Below are 24,062 nucleotides of genomic sequence, written 5' to 3'. Positions count from 1 at the left end.
AACCCCCATTTGCCCGATGTTATTTGTCTCTGTTTCAGATGTTGTCAGTGGCATCAAGTTGTTTTTGCCTTGCAAACTTGTTTTTTCTTCATGGCTGTTTAGAAATAAAATTAATTAATTTACACTTTATAAGTACTACTTTTGAAAGGTTTTGTAAATAAAAGTGCTTGGGTTGGCTGTCACAGACGTTTACCTCAGAAAGGAAAATAGTCACTGAAATCAAATCTTAAGAAATGTCTTTAAGTTAGTCGCGTGGTGTAGTGGCTGCCTGGAGTTTATTTTGAAGTCGGAAGTGGCAAGGAGATCAATATGATCAAGCTTGTAATTTTAATTGAAGTAATTAAGCATGAGGGTTTCTCATGGGCTTTCGGCCCTAGAATAAGCTCTGTTTGTCTGTGTTTAAGCCAGCAGTGGGACAGGGAGGAGTAAATGATTCCCATCTGTAGCCCAAAGGCAGCTCCTCCTAAAGCTGTCTTTCCTTCTTTCCTCCTTTGTAATGAAAAGGTATTTGTTGTCACTGAGAGAGGAGTGAACTGCGAGGGAGCTATAAATTAGTTCTGCTATAAAAAAGGAAAGAAGAGATGCTCCTTGAAACCTTTTCTTGTCCTTGAGGATCAGCTTTGTGGGGAGCATGTTGTCTTCTTAGGTGAGCGATGAATTCTCACCAGGCTGGGGGAAGCCTGATGTGTTTACACTCCACCTCTCGATCACCAAATGGTCAGGTACTGACTGCACTCCCCCTGTGCTATCCTGTGTTCCCCATCCCCCCTCACTGACTTTTTTCTTGGGAAAGCCTCACTTTCCCCCCACTTCCCTGCTGGGTGACGGATGGCTTCAGCTGTTGACAACAATCACAGTGGAGGCATTTGGTTGCATTCCTAATGCCTTGGGAAGGAGAAACAAAATGGTTGTATGGAAATGCTGTTGTTTAATGTGAATTTCATTGTTTGTCTTGGTAGGGTTTTAGTTGCATAAGAAAAGAAAAAAACATCTATCAACAAATTCAACCAGTTGAAAATCTTCACGTCTCACATTGGCAGCTTTTCAGATGATTACGGTACAACCCTCTCAGCTTCTTTGCCTAGAGTCATTGAGATCAGCATGTATCTGAATGTTTTTGTTGGGTTTCTTTGTGACATCGGGAAGTTGTTTACACATTTGTTATTTAATTTCTTTGACTCACTGAAATGCTGTCGGTCACAGTAGGAGCCACTGACTCCTAAAATGTAGAGCTGTCAGTTTACCATTTTTCAGTCTTTTGTGGATATCCCAGCCTGCAGTAGGATATGAGTTCTTCAATATAATTCAATTCATTATTTTTCATTAATTTGCATTATAAGTAACATTTTACAACATGCCAATAAAAAAAGACAATGGCAGTTTTCAGATGTTGCTGTTGTGATTTGGATATTGATGGAAGAAGCTATGTTGTGAAAAAAATAATAAAATACATATATATATATATATATATATATATATATATATATATATATATATATATATATATATATATATTATGAAAGGTTAATTCAGACCATTTCATTCCAGCTCTGTGCAAGTGTGAAACCACAGGGGCGCCATTGTCTGGCTTGCGTAGGTGTTAATTGCACTGTATGGGGGTTAACATGGCTACAATGGTCCCGCTGGAAGAGATGGGCCAAACCAGTGGGCGTGCACTGTAGCTGTTCCCAATCAATGTTCTTGAAGCCAAAATACAGCACTTAGTGGTGCTGCCATCTTGTAAATTTGACGTCATTCGGAGCCAGAGTCTGCGCAGTAGGGTCCGGCGGGAGGAGCCCTGGTAACACGCCCCGCCCATTTAGCGTACTGCCCTGATGAGTTACGCCGCACAGCTACGCCACAAACTTAAGTATCTTTCCCACTGGAAATTCTACCAACGTCTTGTTGAGATGATCAGATCATAGAGGTTACTACTAGTACTAGTATCTCAAAAATGATGATAAAACTGAACGGATAAGTTCCGCATTCACATGGCAACGTTTTCAAGACAATCTCTGTTTACATGAGACTGCGGGAAGCGTAAAGAACAATCTAGTATACATGCCAGGCCAATAGATGGCAATGTAATATTGCAATGAACCAAAATAAGTCAGTGTTTGTGCCCATCATTCTTTGGATTTAAACTGAATTTCTGCAACAAAGTGTTGATTTACTTCACCATCACTTGTATCAGAGGAGACGTATTTCATGTCTGCACCAGATTCTGATGACAGTCACAGTGCTGCAATTCTTCTGAGAGCTATTTCACCAAACCCGGGGTAAGGCTTAATTTCTTTTTGATTAATTTTAATCTTTTTAGCACGGACTCTGGTCGGACGCTGCACGTTAAGGTGATGTGTTTCAATAATCGCGAGATGACGCACAAATGTTTGCTGAGGAAGTGAATAGATGCTGTCATCTGGTACATCAATAAATGTTGTTGTACACTGCATAAATGGCTAGTTTTTTACTCGTGTTGCTGTTTGTGTCAGATATGTAGAGAGCAGCTATCTGAGCTGTGTGTGTTGCAGCAGTAAACCGGTAAGTAGCGTCTGTAGCATCACATGAAGTTGCTTGTCATGTTTACAGTTGTATGCAGAACAAGTGGCTGTTAAATGAAGTTATTGGGGTTATTAAAGAAACTTGCCTCGGATCATTTGACATGTGTGCGCCACGCACAGATGTGAATAGTGTGTCGGCAGCATTGGGTTTACAATGAAAGAGAAATAGGCTTTATTCTGGTTCGGGTTGTTTTCTGACGGCTCGGGGCCGGCTCTGGCCTAACTTTGTAGGTCCAACTAAAACTAGCCTCTGGGGCTCTGTAGCCTCAGTGAACATGCTTGTGACACAGAAAGTTTAGTTTCGCTGTTTAGACGGACACGGAGGGGGAAGCAACTTCCACTCTGGAGCCGGTTTTTAAAAAAAGTTCAGTTTTTAAACATCAAAACGCTGTTGCCGTATAAATGCATTGCCAAAATGCAACAACTTTTGCGTTTTCACTAGAAAGTATTGTCGTGTAAACAGGGCCTCCATCTTCCACTGCACCTCTACACTCTTCAACAACTCATTAATTTCCCAATTGAATTACACTATTTGTAAGTGTTTTTTTTGTTTGCATGTTGTTTGGTTTGTATCAATGCATTTATAAATAATTATTTCTGCACATGCAGGATGATGTGTAACAATAATTAATCAATAAAATTAGCCATACACACATTTTTAAGAACTAAATATAATATTATGCTGTGGACAGAAACAAAGGAAAATGAGCCAATGACTTAATTGTAATAGGCTTTCAGTTCGAACTTTATAATACAATCATAACTTTTAATCATAAAAGTTCAGGTCAGAGCAGAGGAGATCCAAACCAATCAGTGTCCAGACTCTCTTCACCTTGGATATGCTTGTCCAAGGTTTACAAGTGATTTATTTCGTCAGTTATCACTCTCCCTCTGACACCAGTACATGGCGTGGACCTGCATATCCGTTGACGCCCGGTGAGTTCACATAGACCTCCGCAGAGGCCGTTCCGCCCGAGTATGTTTAGGCCTTTAGACTGCCACTTTTACACATTGTTCTTATTTTAATTTTTTTTACTTGCTCTGCCGTGTTAGCCGTTGTACTCAGCGATGAGGACCTTTCCTGCCGAAACACTCATGGAGCACTTGGTTTGTAAACAGATCTTTGATTGGCTAGAAAAGAGCGTCACGCTCCTTGTTTTCAAAAGCTTGAATACAGAGCTAGGAGAAGGAGCAGAGGTCCAGTGTCCACTCAGAATACTTTGGATTACAATATGGTGAAAGGTTATTATGGATTTTTGACCAAATGACACCAAAAAGACTTAAGGCAGGCATACACTGTGATTTATTTTTTTTTTTTTTTGCCAATTTCGAGCCGATTTTTGACTTGTGCGTCTACTTTTGGGATCGTGCCGAGTCTCTGCTAAATAGAGTGTCGATCGTGTAGTATACATGGGGTCACAAGAAGCAATTAACACCTCACGACCAGCTCCCGATCAGCAATTGTATGGTCGTAAGGAAATCAAACATGTTTGAAATCCAGTCGCTTCTTGTGAGGGTGTCGCTTTTGAAGCAGTGCCACAGACCAACTTACCTCAAATTCTCACTCTGCGCATGCACCAATACCGTAGGACCGATGTAAAATTGATGGACTGTACTGCCCACGTTTGTCCAGCCAGTTCCTGGTCCATCACATTGCTGTCTTTTCTTTTTTTAAAGCTCTTTTTGCTGAAAATTGTGAGTGTCCATCCACTTCCGGGTTATTTTTTTCTTCTGTTTTAATGGCAATGGTTCAGAGTTCTTCTTCTTCCTCCAATTTGTATGTGGCATTTCTGAAGACAAGACCTTGACGTGTCGTGTATGGACCATATGGACATTCAGATCATGTCAGAGTGTTGGTCCGTATAGTGTGAGAACATGAATCGTGAGCTGCGCACATTTGGGCTCAACAATTGAAAAAATTGCACAGTGTATCCCAGCCTTTAGATACTCCAGCTTTTAAAAGCAGTGAGGAGAACAAGGTGATTGTGAAGCATGTCAGTGAACCCCTCACCCGCATCTCTTCAGCATGGTACAGAGCCAGCCGACAGTGCAACGATCAGCTCTCCTTCAGTGCTGTGAAGGCGATTTATACCCTCCAAGACCAGTTAAATCAAACAAAGTACAATTTGCTTCTCTGATACATGCAAACTTTGTTCACTTGGCCTGAAACAAAGCAGGCTTGATGGGGAAACAAAGCCTTGAGCGGTTAAACCACCCTTTGGAACAAGCTCCCAGACAAATTGTAGACAAAAATAGTTTGACTGCTGACATGGATCCAGTATTTCTTCATGTTTGCCTGTTAATGACATAATGCAAAAGCAAATGCATGCGAGGTGATTTGAATCACAATGGAGACCCTGTAGGTCTTGGGTGTTAATCATGCTAATAGTCAGCAGCTCATTTTAGAATGAATGGCTCCCTTGCTGTGTATTTTAGAGGTTTGCTAATGAGGATTGTTCTCTCCTCTGTTCTATTCTCTTGCTTACCATTGACAGGATGCAAAGGAATCAGAACCTTCTGCATGTCACTCAACTCTCTGCGTGACTGTTGTTCAAACAGAAAAGTTACCTTTTTGCACTGCCTTAACCTAGGACTGAGCGATATATTGAGGTTTCTATTTTGGAAATATAAAAAATTAGAATACCGCTTTTATCGAGATATATATTATTTTTTAATAGCTTATTTTGTTTTAAAATACTTGTTTTAGGAGTTACTGCTTTCACTACTCTCAGAACAGCATTAAAAGCAGAGTTAGATGGATCGCTGAGTAACCCAGACCTTCCTGTAAACAAGCCACATTACAGAATTCACTCACATGCTGTATCTTATAGGAGAAAAAGGCAAAAGCTGCTCATTATTGTGCAGCTGTTTCATAATAAAGGTACCTGTGTGGCACATTTATTATGAAATTTATTATGTGTGCATCTGCAAATTTCACTCTGAATTGTCTTTTTGGTCAGGCTTCATTTGAATTAAAAGGATCAAGATGTATATCGTATATAGCCATTTTGAGAAAAAAATAGAGATATGAGTTTTGGTCCATATCGCCCAGCCCTACCTTAACCTTAGGCCCGACTCCCCTGCATTCAACCATCACGCCAGTGAGAGCAGGAAATCCCTGAAGTCATTCACGCAGCTTATTACTTCCTATGTTGTAGCCAGAGAAAGTTCCTTTCACTGACCCAATATCCTCTTTTTTTTACTGATTTATGCACTTTTCCCTGCTTGTTTGAACACCAGCACTGTTTTTTTCCTCTTTGCTAAAATTTCTTCTTTCATCATTCCAGTCATTAGGCTGATTTGAAATCCTGTCAATCTTTTTTTTTTCTTAAATCTCATTACTGACCTTTTTCGGGCTGACTCATCTCTAAATATGTAACCTTTAATCCATTTCATCTATCAGAGTTGCAGAAATATTGACTAAGTGTAAACGTACCATCAAGTGTAATGACAAGTGTGTAACTGCTCACTTTGTTTTCCTCTAAGGTTTTGTGTCAGCGTGATAAGGCTGTTTTAACTTCACTGTGGTTAACTTTCTTAATGTTCTTACTGAAGCACAAATATGGCCGACTTGGAAGTTTCACTGCACATGTGGGTGATTTATGATGTCTGCAGGCTAATTAATAACCGGGATGTTAGTCTTATCAGTAGTGTCTACGTTTTGAAGGCAGAAGCAGAAAAACATTGGACAGCTCACACATTTGCTCTTTTTCAGACACAAGAGTGAGGGTCATGGTTTTATGCTTTCAGATTCATTTGAAAGATTTTGGTGCGCTCACACAGACAACTCCTAGAGTGTTTTAACCAGGTTTCATTTCCATGGAAAAGCTGCTTGGTTTGGGCCTGTGTGAACACTGTGGCTGCGGCTTGAGGAAAAGTTTAAAAAAAACACCAGCAGTAAAGAGAGGCAGGCAGGTGTGGGTGTTTGTAGAAACTCGCTGGAAAAATAATGATTTTCTCTAAAGCTTAGTTCATTCCTCTGTGGCCACGTTTACATGGGAGCTTTAATTCCTCTTTAATTCAGAACAAAAGTTAAATCCTCTTTAAGCAGACCTTGTAAACACTTAATTCAGAATTAAACTTAAATCCGAATTAGGTGGCTGGTTTATTCTGGTTTATTCCAAATTAAATTATTCCTCTTTCTTGTAAACACATAATTTCGCTTTAAGTTAATTCAGAAGACATTGCCGCCCCGCCCTGGGTGTTACAGATGATAACTTAAGGTGTAATATGAGTGAGATGTCTCACTTATGTTATGAAAGAGAATGGGAAGATACAGACTGCAGGTCACAGCTGTTTCTCCTCATTTATATTCCATAGTGAGACATCTCACTCATATTAATCAGAGAACCGTGGTTGCCTATAGTTAAGTATAGGTAAGTATTAATCTGAACAGAAATTGCGTTTAAGATGTTTAAGATATAAAGCATTGTTTTCTGTGACCAAAAGATAAACAAGGACTTTTTAATGCCCCTCTGAAACCACACACACAGCCACAACCCTCTCGCAGCTTGGCACTAAATTGTAGTGCCTCAGAACGTAAGACTTTGAATGGTCAACCACAGTGTCACGTCGATGGCGTAACTCGTGAAACAGAAGCATTGAACTTGGCTTAAGCTCTACCACCTGCAGAGTGAATAGACACATGGCTCTGCAACGTGCTACGGGAGAAACGAGTCAGTCACCGATGTGCTTCACCTTAACCTTGTTTTATCTTATGACTGCTGAAAATCACATCCACACCAATGATTTCAGGTATAGTAAATCAAAAACAAGCAGTTCCAGGGTTCTCACCAGGAATTTTTCACCGCGTAGGGGACGTGGTGCGCGAATGAGCGAGCAGGCACCGGCAGGGTGAAAAAACTCTTTCAGGGCCAAAATTAGTGAGGTAAAGCTAAATCATCTAAGGGACCTGTGCCATTTAAGGGACCAGACAATTCGGTTTGATTTCAATTCAGGGTGCTACGATTCAATTAATCAACAATTATTTATATACTGTATATATAACTAAAATATGAGCTTAGTCAGTTAATTCTTTCTGATCTAACTCAAAAGCTCATTCAGTAAAAATAAAGACTTCCAAGCAAAACTTAAATGAGCTGCATAAATCCGACAAGAAACTAAACATTTTGCTGTGCACAATCAAAGCAGCTTTAAAAACATATGAAACCTACAATATCAGCTTTCATAACACTTGTGGAATTTTGGTTTTTAAACTAAAGGTGGATGGATTCCAGAAGACAATGAATTATTAATGCTAGGGGCTGTAAGTGTTGAGACAAATGTGCAGCTACTCATCATCGTTGCTGTCTTCACTTTTAAATTATTGTGTATGAAAAAGAAGAGCGCAGTCCGGACTGTCCGCGCTCCTCAGAGCTTAAATAGGTGGATGATTCTGAGGATACACACAGGCAGCATCGGTGGCAGCTAAAGGGCTGCAGGAATCCTTAGGGAAAGATGGAAGCGTCCGAGCCAGTCGCCTGTATTAAAGAGACGGTGCTGCTGATGAATGTGTTGCTGGGTTATTCAGATTTAAAAAAAGAGTTCAAATAATTTGTGCACACCTGGGAGTCCGTTTTGTATCCAAGTATGCAACAATTATTACGATGGTACTGAATAAAAAAGGAAAAAACAGAAAATCTCACCGAGGTTGCTGAAAACTGAACCTTAGGGGGCGCCATTGCTCCGTAGGGGAGCAAAATTACAACGTCTGGGGGCCCTACGTTCGACAGCGCTGGCGAGAACTCTAAGTTCTGTAACTGACTGAGATTTTTCTGTCACTTTGGAGCCATTCAGCATGTGCCTATTGAGCCAAATGAAAGTGTTAAAATTACCAGCTGTTCTCTGCCCATTTGACCTGAGTCTGGGACTATCCCAATGATAAAGCAGCTTTTTGGGGCTTTCACACCTGGTTGGTTTGGTCCTATTTTACTACAAATTTTTACTGAATGCATTCTGGTGCGGGGTAAAAAAAAATGAATGCCTACAATAAAGTTTTATTTACAATTAAATTTGATTAAACTCTAAATGCAAATAGTACGTCATCGATCAAAACAAGTTAAAATCTCGGCATCCGTGTAGCATGTTGCAGTTTCTCTCTTCTCAGTATTTTGCAGTGCGTTATTGGCATTTGTTTTATTCAGAAAAGCACTTAGTGGAATTAGTGGCACACGGCTCATAGCTCTTCTTTTCAGTGCACCTTTTCCTTTATCCACTTAAAAAATACAAATCTCTATTGACTTCATTCCCACTCACAACACCCCAATGAAATAAAAGACTGCTGCGTTCCCCATGGAGGGTCTTAGGACCTGGGAGGTACTGCTAGGAGAGGAAGCAGAAGCAAGGCTGCAGGTCTGGTCTTTTGCAGAGGAAACCAGACACACTCAACCTCTCCCAAACATCTACCTCTATAACGCCATGTCGATTGCTCAGGAAACGGAAATAGATAGATAGTCCTGATACTACAACTCACTGGGAACCATGACATTTAAGACTCTCTGATTTTTATGTTGACCTGGCTTTTCCCTGGGATTCCTGATGCTAGTGTACATCAAGCAGGTCACTGTAATCGGACTACAGACGGTGATAAGCGAAAGGGAAGGGTCTTTGTATTCACGTGCATGAAAACTGATATAACAATGGGTCAATGATTGACAAACATGTCTGCGCCTTTTTTCTCTCACGGTGCTGATCATTATTGCCGTCTGCATACCACCTGATGCTAATGTAAACACGCCGCTGTCTCTCCTGCTGAACACGATCAATAAACAACAGCAGGTCTGCTCTGATGTTCACATTACAACAGAGGATTTAATTAAGAATTAGTTGCAGATCTTACTCCCAAATTTCTTTCATCATGTGAAGTGTGAACTATAGGAGGTAACACAAATGAACATTAAGCACAGTTACAAAGCCATATTTCACATTATATAACCAAAACAAAGGTTTAAGATCCTGGCGGGATTGAAAATTAGATGTCACTGGACTGCAGAATATATCCATTAGTAGAACTCCACTGCTAGAAATTGGAAGTACAGTACAGTATTTGTGCTAGCAGTCTCTGCAACATAAGTAGTAGTATTGCACAGGATAATGGATGAGTTGTGTTATCAATGCATGACGAGCATGGTCAAATAGACACCAGTACAGAAAGCCACAACCTGGTGCTTTATGGAATTGTCAGTTACATTGTGTGTACGTTGAGCAATAATTTCAGGTGAGATAAGGATTTATTTGTGCGATTAGTGAACAGCAATATTTGGATTGGGTGTTTAGTCTTTAAGTGTGTTGATTTTACACAAAACTCTCTGCTAAAAACAGGCTGTAAACTCGGATATCAATGTAAGTACTTCACACAGTACAGCTCAAGTTCATAATTTGACAATTTTACATCCACGCGGCCAAATGCCTGTTCTTCTTTTCTCCGCTTTGGTTTTGTTTTGGAGGAGAAAGTTGATCCGACTCTGTGGCCCCTTTTCCTGCTCGGATTAAGGGCCTGTCAGACACATGTGAGCCAGGAAATACCTTTACTATGCCCAAGTGGTGTTGCCATAGCAACTGGCATTAGAACCTGCCACTGCAGGCCCTGTCTATGGCTCACTCCTGTGCACATGCTCACTGGGCTGCCCTGCCTGGTCCCAGCTTGCCTTTATTGTTAGAAGCCCTTTGTTATGATGGTGGGAGGGATTAGTTAGATTTGCTGATGTTGTCCTGAGGTTATTCTGTATAGATGTGCTTCCTGTTGTCGTCAGGAGGAAGCACGATGAAAGAAAAAAAAATAAAGTCACAAGGTGAAGTCCGTAATGTTACTAGACAAAACTCCACATCCTCTGATTGTCAGAGGATATTGAGGGTTTTTTATTGATATTGAAAAATTAGATGACTTCTGATTTTCAATTATTGACACACTGACAAAATCAAGTGCCTTTTATTTTTTGGCTAAAGCCATTGCAAGGACTTTTATTCTGAAATATAACAACATAATTGCTCAAATCTTGAGTTTTCATATACTAAATTATAGCTTATGCAATATATTTGTAGAAGCATTTGTAGATTCAGCAATTGCTGCAGGTTTTTTTAAGATGTATCAAGATATTTAAATGATTAAAAAATCTAAAGTATAAATCAAAGAATTTGTTTGATCATCAGTATGATGAATAATGAAGGGAGTTATGCTGTAAGGTTGAATTTTTATGGGTGATTTTGATTGTTTCTCAATAACATTATTTTTTCATAATTTCATAGACCTTACTTTGTGGGAAGTGACAGACTTTAACCTTGTGATGGTTACACAGAAGAAGTTAAGCCATCGTGGCTACACAGGTTGAGCCGACTTAAAGACCAACTCTATGGGTTAAGAAGGAAATGTCTTTAAAATGTTAGTATGTTGTGAACAGGCCTCTTAACACTTTGTAGATATAATGGGCGACATGGACCAAAATTTTCATCTTAATGTTTTTACTCAAAACAGCGATATACAATATAAATCTCTATTTTTAACTCAATAAAGTCTGACCAGAAAGACAATTATGGGTTAAATTTGCTGATTAAAAAATGCCACACAGGCACATTTACATCTACTTTTGGCTTTTTTGCTCTAAGGGACAGCTTAGAGTTCTGTAGAGGGGCTTGTTTATGGGAAGGTTTGGGTTAAGACTCACTCAGGGCTTCATCTAACTGTGCTTTTCGTGATGTTCTGAGAAGTAGCTGAAGCAGCGACTCCTAAAATGTGTAATTTAATAAGCTATAAAATACAAATATCAATATAGGCAATATTTTCATTTTCTACATCGCCAAAATAGAAAACTCTTGAATCTTGATATATTGCCCAGGCTTAATGTAAATACATATGCAAGAGTGCAGTACTTTATGAATACGTTCAACATACACATTGCTCATGTTTGACCTGATTTAAGGTATGACTGGAAATGTGCTTACAGTAATGATATTTTCCCATAATGTTGTTATGCTAAATTAAATATTTTGCTTTAAACGCATACAGATTAACTATTCAGTCTGTACATAAACAGAAAAACAGACAGTTTGGGTTTGAACTGTGTTCTCAAAGCAACAATTTGAAGTTGGGAGCCTTACCTTTGTGAGCGCACAAACAACACTGCTGTGATGGATGACATGTCAGGATAAGTGGGTTAGTCCCTCCTCCCTGTGCAGACTTTGTAGTCATTTAGAGTAACAGGGTTCAGGTGTCCTGCTCGGTGGCAACTTTCCTCGCTTCATTCCTTTAATTGAATTTTGTTTTCCTTTCCCAAGAAGCTCCCTGTCTGCCTGACGAAGAGGCATTGACAATTTAGGATGCGATTTAATTTAGGATAAAGGTTTGGCTGGCAGTGTACTGTGATGAATTGATGGAAGCACAGAGATGCTGTTCTGTGATTGATGCCTTTTTTTTAAAAAAAATATTTTAGTCGGGTATTCATCCATTTTAGTGAAAAACCTGTGTCTTTATAATGGTGTTTGACTGAGCCACATATGATTCTGCTCAACTTTTATTCATAATACAGCTCAGACAGTTTTAGTGTCAGCTATTTCATTTTCATTTAGTGTTTTGTTTCTCATGGGAATCAAACTTTGTTCCTCTCTTCAACTCCTCCTCTTGTTTAACTGCTCAATGATGCTATTAGCTCATATGAGAGCTTCTCATGGTGTTTAGGCTTGTAAAGAAGACAATGGAGTTAACCTGTTGATGGACTCAAGTCTGTATGTTTGCCCCATGCTTCCTGCTGCTGTATAAAACAATTTAGCTGTACATTTTGAACCTCCTGTTTATGTCATATCGTGGTGTTTAAGTACAATGGAAGCAGATACAATGTGAGGTAAATGCAAAATGAATTTAATAAATACTTGCTCTCATTCTCTTTGCACTGTATACTGTATATGCCGACATATTAGATTTCTCAGGCCAATTGATAATGTTGTAGTGTATATCCTTTTCATAGGATTTGTGTATTAATGGTGACTTTCTTTCTTCCAGTTGATACCCTGGTGTCATCTGAGGATGATAATGAAGATGAGGAGTCATCATCTGAGGAAGCCAAGCTGTTAGGCAGTCAAAAACTGCTGCGTAAGTGTGCCGATTGCTTCACATTAACAGTTCTTCTGTAACAAATGTTCATCCTCACTAACTCACACAGAACACACAGGGGGAGAGTAATCTGAGCAATCGGCAAGGATGTTGTGTGACTGAAGAGTTTCATAATTTAATTACAGTCCAGTTAGGTGTGTGGAGGAGAAGTAAAGTCCGTGGGAGTGATTTCACTCTTAATCAGAGGAATTTTTACTCCCTCGCTGACAGCTGTTACACATGGAGTGTCATTGTGGTGAGCAATCCTGGTTAACCTTAGAACTCCTCCAATTTGTCTAAAGAGCCAGCAGGACAGTGGCGTCATCGCTGCGGCTGCTACCGACCACAAGCAACCACAGTGTGTGTTTGAAATGCACAGCACATACACAGATCAGCCATAACATTAGGAGCAGTGAAGGGCAAAGTAAATAGGACTGAATATTTATTAGGCTTGTGAATAAGAGTCATGTAAATTAGTATTCATTCAGTCATTATTATAGCACAATGTAGTGAATTTGAAGCAGTGTTAATGTTGAAAGCAAATTTTAATGTAGTTTTATTCAGTCTTTTGACTAAAATCCAACTTAGTGGGGGGTGTGATGTCATGACGGTGGGTGAGAACAACCTTGCGGAACATTGAGCATGAAAAATAGAAACATATTTTTTCTTTGCGCTCAAATATTTGTATTATTACTGTTCTAAAACATGTGATTGTTTACGGTATTTTATGTTTTTTTATGGATTACAAAAATATATAATAGTTACAATTTTTTACCTTTTTGATAAAGGTTACATTCCTTCTTTTTTTTTTTTACCAATTTTGTTTAACCTTTGTTTGGAACATGGGGCCCTGAACATTTATCATTTTTGAATGGAGGTGCAACAGAAAATGTTTAGGAACTACTGGTCTTCTCTAAATCTCTAATCTTTACTCTTAATATAAATCAAAAGAGTTTATGCATTTTTGTAAACAGAATCAGAATCAGAATCAACTTTTGAATACACACGAGGAATTTGTCTTGGTGAACTGTGCTCTCTCAGATAGTGTAACATTAAATAATAACGATCAACTAGAATAAATAAAAATAAATAAAAAAGAAGTATAACATAAATATAAAGAGTAGTTAGACTAATATGTGCAAACTAAATAAAATAACAAGATAATAATAATAATAATAATAATAATAATGAAATGAACTAAAAATACAATAATAATAATAAGATAATAGTGCAGTAGTGCATTGATGAGTAGTGCAGGTGAACATTTAAATGAAAATATTATGTCCATGAACATTCTCAGTAACAGGTTGATCCAGGGTTGTTATGTTTAGTTCCAGGGTTATAATAGTATTAATGTTAAGCTAACATTACAGTGGGCCTGCTCTTTCTGAAAACGTGCATGCAATACAATTAACAGTGCAGTTAGGGCAAAAAACCAAATACAATATATTTCAGGAAAGCTTACTTTCCCTGAATATTTAAAGCAACTCTAAAATGTTTAAATATCAAATTATATTTTCAGGATAATTTACTCTTCGCTGCATTTCAAAAGAAAAGATTCACGAAGAAAAAGAATTACACCATGAGGGAATTTTTCTTGTAATATGAAGAAAAAACAATTTAACAAAAGCGTTCGGTGGCATAAAGGACAATACTGAGATTCACCTGTCACAGCACAGGCTGTTATTTTTACTAAAAATATGCAATGTAAATGCATGTTTACATTATTTTAAAATTTTCAACACAACAATAATTATAATAACTTGAATTGTGATTTTTTTTTCTTTTATATATATATATATATATATATATAAAGAAACATTTGTATACATACATACAAATTAAAAACAATATGCATTACTATAATAACTTTTCTCACATGACTGTACAAAAGTTTGGATCGTCAAACCAAATAAAAGCACAAATACATTTAGGTACAACATGGTTTCTATATCATATAATTTAATAGTAAAGGACATCTATGGCTACACGGTATGTGTGTTAAAGTATGAAATGTTGTTGTGTGTCAGACAGTCGTTCATTCTCCAGAGACACCTCGTAAGTCAAGGAGGTTGAAACAAAAACATTTTTGTGCTCAATATGCCCCTCTTTAACTTTGAGCCCCTGCCCCTTCAAGGGTCTATGCACGGCCCTGCTAATGAATCACTTACTGTACCTACTTGTCCCTGCCTTCCATACAACAAGATTAGTTTAGCTTCGATATCTTACCAACTTGTCCGAAGCTTCCAAAAAACAAACTTGGTTATGATTGGATTTTTCCCCTGAACAATTGCACATAAACAAAGTTTAAAGTTTTTGTTTGTGTGATTTTGCATCTTTTTAAGTCAGTTGTTTTTTCAACAAAAACTGTGACAAAATGAACAGTGGCTTGAAGCACAATGAATGAAAAGTGGTCTGCAAATTTTAAATTAAAATGACGTGTATCATTTTTTGAAATTTAAAGTGTTATTACATTTTGGGATATATGTATACTGGTAATAATATACCTAGGTAATAGATGACATCATAAACCTGTTGCAGCATAACTAAAGACGATACTTCAGGTTAATTTGAAACTGCCCTAACCTCATGAAGTAGGCTTGGCTAAGCCTAATGTAAACAGGTTCTAGTCTGCCAAACTGATTTTTAAAGTTGTTTTAAAGTATCTAAAGGCTATTCCTCTGAATATAAACTTCTATCTTTATTATAACAATCAACAGTTCAGTTGGGAGAATTTAGTGCCATAAGTATGAAATATTGCATCTTGATCAGATTCTTGCCGACAAGCTATTTTATTCTATCATCAGCTAGGCAGTGCATCATTTTTTATAATATAAATCTAATTTTGTTTCTTTTCAGCAATTGCTCCACAATGGGCTTCTCCAGAAAGGATGGAGAAGAAGCTCCATGCAGTCCCGGCCAGTAAGACGGTAAAGTTTCGGTGTCAGGCCAGTGGAAACCCAACACCTACTCTGAAATGGTACAAAAATGGGAAGGAATTCAAAAAAGATCATCGCATCGGAGGCTTTAAGGTTTATATACACCAAGTTTTCTTGATGAATTGTTTGAAACATAATCAGTATTTCAGTGATCTCAACATAGATGGTATCACTATCTTCTCCCCTGGAGGAGAAATTCCAGAAAGTTGACCTGAGAAATGATACTTGGGGAAATGTATAACACAGTAGCACATCCAGTGTAGCAATCGTTGAAGAATAACCATTGCCTGTTCACATTTTAGGTATCGGACCACATTCTGTCAGTAATTACACCAGGACTGAGTTTATCTATCTGATATGTACGGTCATTACACAATTTCACACAAGTGTATGCATGCTTACAGTATATGCATTACAGTATTTATTGCTTAGTTAACTGATTCATTTAAATTACATTATGGCCCCTTCGAGATGTAAATGATTTTTCTGATATTGACATAAAATTCAATAAAGCTAATTGTGATTCATTTAGTACTTTATTCACCCTAAGCTCATTAGACTCTAAACAATAACCCTATTCAGGCTTCTGTAGTTTTGAGATTGACTGCAACTGCATTGTGAAAGGGATTTTTTAAGAGCGTATTACCCATCACAAAAAAACATAAATCTTTATTGTGGTCGGCTATTACCATGGTAACACAATGAAGGAAAAATTAGGGCACTATAAATTTGATGGTAAAAAATACATAATTTATTTACCATTTTTCAGATTCTTTAAATGTTCTGGCTTAAAACAATTAAAGGGGGACTTCCGGTATGACGCAGTAGCAAATGTCAGCCTAAAACACACAATGTTCAGTTAGAAGATTTAATATTTTAGCATGGAAGGGAGAAATAATATAATGACCAAAGGAAAATCACAACAGATCCTAAGATAAGACCAAAATAAAACTGACGGAAAAAGAGGAAGCAGCTAACAAGCTAAAAGCGCTTGAAGCCCAGGAAACTATCCAAGCTATGAAGCTCATATTATTGCAGAAATTCATTTGGATGTGAAAAAGAGCTCAAAGGAACAATAGGAACACTTGACACTGATCTGGTTGACTTCATATGAGAAATGCATATGAAGCTGTGGTATTCCATTTGAGTTAAAAGAAGTGACAGATAAAATTGAGGTGGCAAGCGGAGTGAGTAACCTGGAAGAGCATAACACCGAACTGAGAGGCACGTTCCCACAGGAACAACATTTGTATACATGCTATTCCTGAGGGGGACAACATGAAAGCATTCCTGGAAGAACATTTTACAAACAAACTGTCCCTCACTGATATTCTCCTCAGTATTCAGCACTGCCACCTATCTCTCAGACCCAGACCATCACAAGGCTTCGACCTCAGGTCTGTGCTTGTTTATGGAGTACACAATTAAATAAATGGAGAGAGAAAAAAATTAACCATGGAATAAACCAAAGGTGTACGCCTCCATCAAGAAAGCTCTTAAAGAGAGAGGGATTTGTTTTCAGCAGAACTCAAAGTGTTCTTTGACACGGGGCCAACTATCTACCAGTAGAGTGGAGGAGGTGACTCATGACCTAAGGAAGAGGTTATTTTTCCCTGACGGACAGGCAGCTGAGACATGCATGCAAGATGCACGTCTGGCACACCAAGGCAACCTTCCCTGTGGGAAACGACTGTCTTAATACTATTCCAAACAAACTGAAATCATTTTAGCAGTGTAGGGATGCCTCATTGGGATTGTTGTAATGTATGACTGTGAATTTTCTTTTCTGCTTCATACACATGCCCAAAGTGTTTGTTTCATTGATTCCCTCAATTGTTAGTTGGAGGATGATTTGCTCCTTTCTTACTGCAGCCCAAACATCTCGCTCCAATTTGATGACGCGTTCCCACTTTGATGATGAATTTCACGCAGCACTGAGCTGGAGAAGTCGCGCCTCCAGGAAGCTCTCTGCCATGATTGACATGTAAACAGACACACCTTCGTCCTTCGCACAGTGCTATGTATGTAGGGGTGGGAGGAGGACGGGCGTCCTCTGACCCTAGATCAGGAGGTCAGTGTCCCATTTATAGACACGCCCATTCATGAATATGCATAAGTAGGCCACAAATCAGCCTGTTTGTGTAGAGTTGCTCAGAAAGAGGCTAAATTGTCAGAGAGACCATGTGGCACTGGGAGGGGCATCCTCTAGGTTGAAATACCCCTCTCTCAAATTAGATATTGGTTTAACACTTTGTGTATGGAAGTCACTATTGATCAATGTGATGTTCATGTGTTAATATTGGTTTACAGACAGGTGTTATATAAGGATATTTAAATATTTAAGTTGAACTTACTGTTTATCCCTGACTGGAGTGCCTTATTATGAATATAGAGTGATTACTCTTAATGTTAATGGGCTACATAATCCCATTAAAATAAGTATTTCCTGTCAAAAGACGAATTTTAAAAACATTGAACACATGAAGCTGCATAAAATGGGATTTAAAAACTCCCATCCTTCTTTTGAGAAGAGAAATGCTGGGTGTAAGGATACCAATCGCAAACAGAAAACATTTCCAACCATCTTCCCATGTTCCCAAGGATTTTCATTGCTAAATGCAGTAAAACATTCTAAATAGTGCATAATCAAAATAGTTTACATAATTATGTCCTTCACATAAAATATGTTCACCTGTCAATCACCAGAATGTAATGGTTGATTAAAGTGTGAAGTGAAAAACACCAATTGTCGCTTTATTGTGGCATCCGTTCGGTATCCATAAAAAAAGCAAAGTCAGTGAGTGGAATATGAGCAGCTGAATTATGATGGAGCACATTGTGAGGGAAGGCCGGTCGGTTTCGTCTGATTACGAGACAAACTACTTCAGCTTAAAAAGTAACAATAAAATAACAAACAGTTAACAATGGGGCTGCAAAATCAAGCGGGTGGTCCCAAGGCAGTGGGTGTTTGATTCAGGATTTAATGTAGATTTTACTCAGAATAACAGCATTTAGTGCTCGTTGCCTCACGTGTGCACTCGCCTTTATTTATTTATTTATTTATTACATCTGCTTCTCTCATCAATGTATGGATCAGTCCAGCCTCCTCTAATACTTCCACATTTCTCTCCCCAGCTGGGACACATTTGGAGGTTTCCTCTCAGCTGCCTCCTGCCCTCGACCCACAACTCACAGTTTTATGGCCTGAGCTTCAATTGTTCATATTGTCTGCATAGAGAGACATGTAGGAAGGAGCGAAAATGTAGACCACATGTATATGAAGCCAAGCACATCTGGCAGCAGGGAACTAGACTCTATCACGTTTTCAGCTAAATGAGGGAAACTGTAAGACTGGGTCTGTTTATGTCCATGTTTGATGTTGCTATTGACTTAGTGGTTGGCTGGCTATAATCACACACTGGCGGTCTTGGCAGATTTATGATAAAAATATATAAAATGTCTTGGAAGAAAGAAGCAGACAAAGTTAGAGCTAATAAGAAAGGCTGGTCTGACAGGTATCCCTTTCTTTAGGTCTTTGTTAGGGAGGACAAAGATTTTTTTTTTTTAAACGGTGGGCAGCAGTGCAGGAAGTGACTGCCTATCATTGACTCTACTAATAATAGCTTTAAAAGGAAATACAATTTTATTCAAAACAGTGCGAGAAAACAGATGAAGAAAAATGAGGTCTCGGTTATTTGGCTTAACATTAATGCCTCCATTATGTCAATATTATAGGATTGGATTAGTGTTCTGTTTGGTTAGTTTGCTTTACATCTGGCAAGAAATTTTTAGGTTTATGTAATTATTCAAAAGCTGATTTAAGTCAACAAAACATAAAATCAATTTCTGCTTTTAATGACATAAACCCATGACCTTATACGTGAGTTTATTCAGCTAACGGTTGACCATCTGGCTTGAGTGACAAGTCAAACAAGTGTGTGTTTGCTGTATTGCCTAATCATGAGTGAGCCTTAAATGTTGTTTACAATGAAATATGTGAAAAACAAACACAGCTGTGTGAAGTGTTGGTGTGAGGAAAAAAGAACCATAAGTGACGCTGAAGTGAGATGTCAGACAAAAATAATGCAATGTAGATCATCAGAGCTTTCGAAAGCTTTAACTTTGAGCACAGGTTGTGACAAACTTGCTAAAGCGTACTTCCTTCTTATGTCACTAACAACAATGTTAGTAAAATGACATCAATTGATTACGGGTGAAGTTAGTCTATGTCCTCACACATGGAATTAATAAGAAAGAAAGAACATGATAGATCAGTGTCCACTTCTCATACAGTGAGCTGTTTCCTTATTTTTTTTAGAATATAGGCAGGTGGTTGGAAATATCTTGTCTTATATCAATAACTTTACGTATTTACCTTTTGTTCAGGTACGTGACCATGTGGGGACCATCATCATGGAGTCGGTAGTTCCCTCTGACAAGGGAAACTATACCTGTGTGGTGGAAAACCAGTACGGCAGCATCAACCACACCTACCAGCTGGATGTAGTCGGTAAGATTTTGCAGCCATCAGAGGGTGATGTCCCTAAAAGCAGAGATAAATGTTTATCATGGCCTTTCTCGTATTGTGTAAATTCTGACTTCCTGAAATAATGAATCCCCGTGAAGGAGAAAAGGATTGGTCCTTGTGGGCCTGCCCTTTGTCCACCACTTTTTTAAATCACAGTCCCACTTCCTCCATTACTGTCATCCCTTGGGCTCTGTGTGGCCGCAGCAGCAGGTCTAGAGCCTGGTGAGCTCTGTGATTGGTTCACAGAGTGGAGAAACTGGTGTCATGAGAGCTGAGAATGTTGGATGTCTACACAGATGGCATCCAGCCAAATTCTTGGCCGTTATATTAAATTAAGATTGTCACCAAAAGACAACCCTAAACTTCTGTAACCAAATCCTAATTTGGACCTCAATGTGTTCATATCATGCTGTCTCAGTAATATTTTTTAATCATTTGTCAAACTTTTTATGTACCTTTTTTGACATTTTTTTAATATGGAAATGTAAAAATATTTCTCAGATATATTGAAGTATTACCATAACCACTTAATTTTTCTGATTAAGAGTAAATTAGTCATACAAATGTCGAATTCTCTGTGATTTAGGCCACATTGTTACTAGGAATGACCTAAGACGATAACGAAGCATTAACATAAGCTGTTGTTTTAAAACTTGTTTCTCACCCCCAAAAGCCAATTCTAAATGTGTGTGTCGCGGTCATGTGTTGCAGAACGTTCTCCCCACAGGCCGATCTTACAGGCTGGTCTACCAGCCAATCGCACAGCAGTGGTGGGCAGCGACGTGGAGTTTGAATGCAAAGTGTTCAGCGACCCTCAACCTCATATCCAGTGGCTGAAACATATTGAAGTCAATGGTAGCCGCGTTGGTCCTGATGGGTTACCATATGTCCGAGTCCTCAAGGTAGGAGTTCAAGTCTGTTGTATGAAAACGTGGCATTAATTAATCCGAGGTATTAATGAATTGCTCACTTAAGTTATTCCCAACTCTTTATTGGCCAGCCTCTGACATTCCCACAAATCAGAAGTAAAAAAAAAAAAAAACATATGACAATGTGTTCAATTTGGAAGAAATCACATTTCTGTGGAATATTATTTTCATTTGGATATTTATTTAAACGGACTGATTTTCGTACTTGTGATTATATCTCTTTGATATCATAAAGGCATATGGGAGATATATATATATATAGTTAATTTTATCATTAAAGCTTTCTGCAAACTTTACATGAACAGAGAACTTTGAGGTAAAAATGTTATCTGTTCCTGTTTGGTCTGAAAGCCAAATATTATTTGTTCTGATATTTAGAGGGTCATTTCAATAAACTATGATTTTGAGATGTGGAATGGTTTGGAAAGAATTTTTTTTTGTATGTCCACAAAAGTTATCAGTCATTTGCCTGATAAAGGGTTAATTTGTTATCTTTTAGACATTGTCCATTGATCCCCACAGCTAGTCATTGTTCTTGTATGGTTTTCTCTGTTGCCCACGACATGTTTTTTTTCCAGCATTCTGGGGTCAATAGCTCGGATGCTCAGGTGCTGACCCTCTACAATGTGACTGAGGAGGACAGCGGAGAGTATATATGTAAAGTGTCCAATTATATAGGCGAGGCCAATCAGTCAGCCTGGCTGACTGTCACCAAATATGAGCCCACAGGTAACCGCCTCTCAGAAGCAGCACAGGGATGACACAGAAGGGGCTTCAAGGACATCTGGAAAAACTAGAGCCATAAAACAGGAGACAACCTCAGCTGTTTTACTCCTCCCTTATTCTCTCCGTTTCTTCCTCCCCCTCCCTTTCTCTCCCTCTCTTCTTGGTACTCCTGACTGTAAATGACGCTATGGAAACTTCCCAGCAGAACAGTTGATGTTTGGACCAGCTACCCTTGTCTGTGCTGTGCCCTTTTAATAAGGGCTTTTCTTACCATCTTCTTTCACTCTCACTCTCTTTCCTTTTAAAGTCATCAATGCATAGTGCAGGAACATTCTCCTCTTTTCCTTTTTTCTTCCTGCTGCTATGTCTCATCATGGCGTGTGTATCGTGGTCAAAGCCGGTGTGAGTGAGTGTGCACTGTTCTGCTGTGGAGATTTCCATGCCCACCTCTTGCATGTTAAGAGGAATCTAAAGTTATGAGACAGTGGTGACGGTGCTGCCCGACCAGGGCTCAACAGTACAGCTCTAACATAACTGTCTTTTCCACTAACAGAAACTGGAAAGCTCTGTTTGGCAGAGCTCTCTGCAGGGTGATACTTTGGTGTTGGCTCAAGGTTGAATGCTCCTCAGTCAACTCTTTCTTCTCAAAGTCCTTTACTCATGGTCCCTCTCTCTCTTGGGCCTTTGTTGGGTCTGCTTCCTTTATTTTCTAGACTGCTGGCCATAACACCACGGACAAGGAAATGGAAGTTCTTCAACTGAGAAATGTGTCTTTTGAAGACGCTGGGGAGTATACCTGCTTGGCGGGCAATTCTATCGGGTTCTCTCATCACTCTGCATGGTTGACCGTTTTTGAAGGTATCAGTGGTTCTGGAATCTTCTGGTTTCCTGTTATTTTCCTTTTCTAAACCTAGCCTGGCTTTCAATTGTCACATTTGACAGAATATGAAGTTGTCTGAGTTCATTTCTGAAGGATGATGTGAGGAAGCCTGTGCACTTCAACTTTTACTATCTCTGCTCAGCATGACTCCTGCTCAACTCTTTGGATGAGAGTATGAGCAATGCTCTGCTGTTTTTTTTTCATAAAATCAGATGCCTAGCAGCCCAATAGCTTTGTACCATCTTGTTTAAATGTCTTCAAGTAGAAAATGCCCAAAGACAAAGTTGTATTTAATGGTCTCTAGCCAGGAAAACCTTACATCGTAAAGTGGCTGTGTGGCAGCTCTGATTGTATTTCTCTGTGAACTGTCTCCTCTGTTCTGCTTTGTAGTTGGTGTTTACATTCAATTTGATGTTAAGCTCATTCATTCTGACAAGCTCCACAAATGACTTCTATTACTGATGTCATTTTCTGCTGTGAGCACAGCAGCTGGCTTTGATAATTGGCTCCTTGTGGTGGATGTGTCCATTCCTGAGGACGGAATGGGCATTGGTCCAATTATCAAGCCGCTTGTCAATCAGTCTCTGAACACAAGTAATCTGTACTTGTGTTTGCTGATTTAGTGTTCGGGGGTGCAAAAGTATGTTTAAGTTGGTGAGGCAACCTTGGGTTGGGAGGTATTGGTCAGCATGGAGTCTAATAATAATTGTATTGGACATTCTCATAGAGACATGGTCAGTGATAATATAATATGTATTGTTGTGATCTGTAAACGAAAGCCAAAACAAACAAGTACATTCCTAAATCTGATTTGTAAAAACCCACTGTGGTTTTCTAAATAAAGACTGCTTTTAAAAAAAAAAACTATCGTATTTAAATGTGAATACGACAGTAATAATTTTTGCCTTTGAAGAGTTTTGGTAGGATTGTAGATTTATACTGGTCCAGTGCTCTTCAGTTTAAACTGAGCTGTATGTGGCCACTGAAGTTAAATGAGTTTGACACCCCTGCTTTACACTGTCTGAACTGACAATAATTGGTTAAATATAACACACTTTTTATTCACTTGATATTACCTTGCTTTTACCTTTTGTAGACTTTAGCATATGCTAATTGCAGGGGTTAGTACCTTAAGAATCGGCTCCTGTATTCAAACATCCCCATCTGAGTTTTGTCGCACCTCAGTTTTACTAAAAACATTGCACTTTTTGCTTACTACTGGTTCAATTAACGTTGGGGCTTTCACAAAATGGGAGGACAAAACAAGATCTGAACTATATATATATATATATATATATATATATATATATATATATATATATATATATATATATATATATATATATATATATATATTAAATGTGCTTATTGTAGGCACAATGGCATACACATTGCATTACAAATATCATTTATTAGCA

General features: G+C 38.5%; 1 protein-coding gene across 4 annotated transcripts in view; it reads left to right on the top strand.

Moving 5' to 3' along the window:
- fgfr1a (fibroblast growth factor receptor 1a) overlaps window positions 1-24,062 on the top strand; it is a 38,947-nt gene that overhangs the window by 9,512 nt on the left and 5,373 nt on the right. For 2 of the 4 annotated variants that reach the window (XM_028458467.1, XM_028458465.1), the window contains exons 3-7: window positions 12,553-12,642; window positions 15,502-15,674; window positions 19,968-20,091; window positions 20,821-21,011; window positions 22,478-22,622. In XM_028458467.1, coding sequence (XP_028314268.1) covers window positions 12,553-12,642; window positions 15,502-15,674; window positions 19,968-20,091; window positions 20,821-21,011; window positions 22,478-22,622 — 723 coding nt within the window. Of the gene's footprint in view, window positions 1-12,552; window positions 12,643-15,501; window positions 15,675-19,967; window positions 20,092-20,820; window positions 21,012-21,616; window positions 21,768-22,477; window positions 22,623-24,062 lie in introns of all 4 variants that reach the window. The other 2 variants (XM_028458466.1, XM_028458464.1) reach the window with 1 other exon arrangement.

The sequence above is a fragment of the Gouania willdenowi genome, chromosome 9 (assembly GCF_900634775.1).
Source record: "Gouania willdenowi chromosome 9, fGouWil2.1, whole genome shotgun sequence".
NCBI lineage: Eukaryota > Metazoa > Chordata > Actinopteri > Blenniiformes > Gobiesocidae > Gouania > Gouania willdenowi.
The sequence above is the reverse complement of the archived record's forward strand: the minus strand, read 5'-3'. Positions and strand labels throughout refer to the sequence as shown.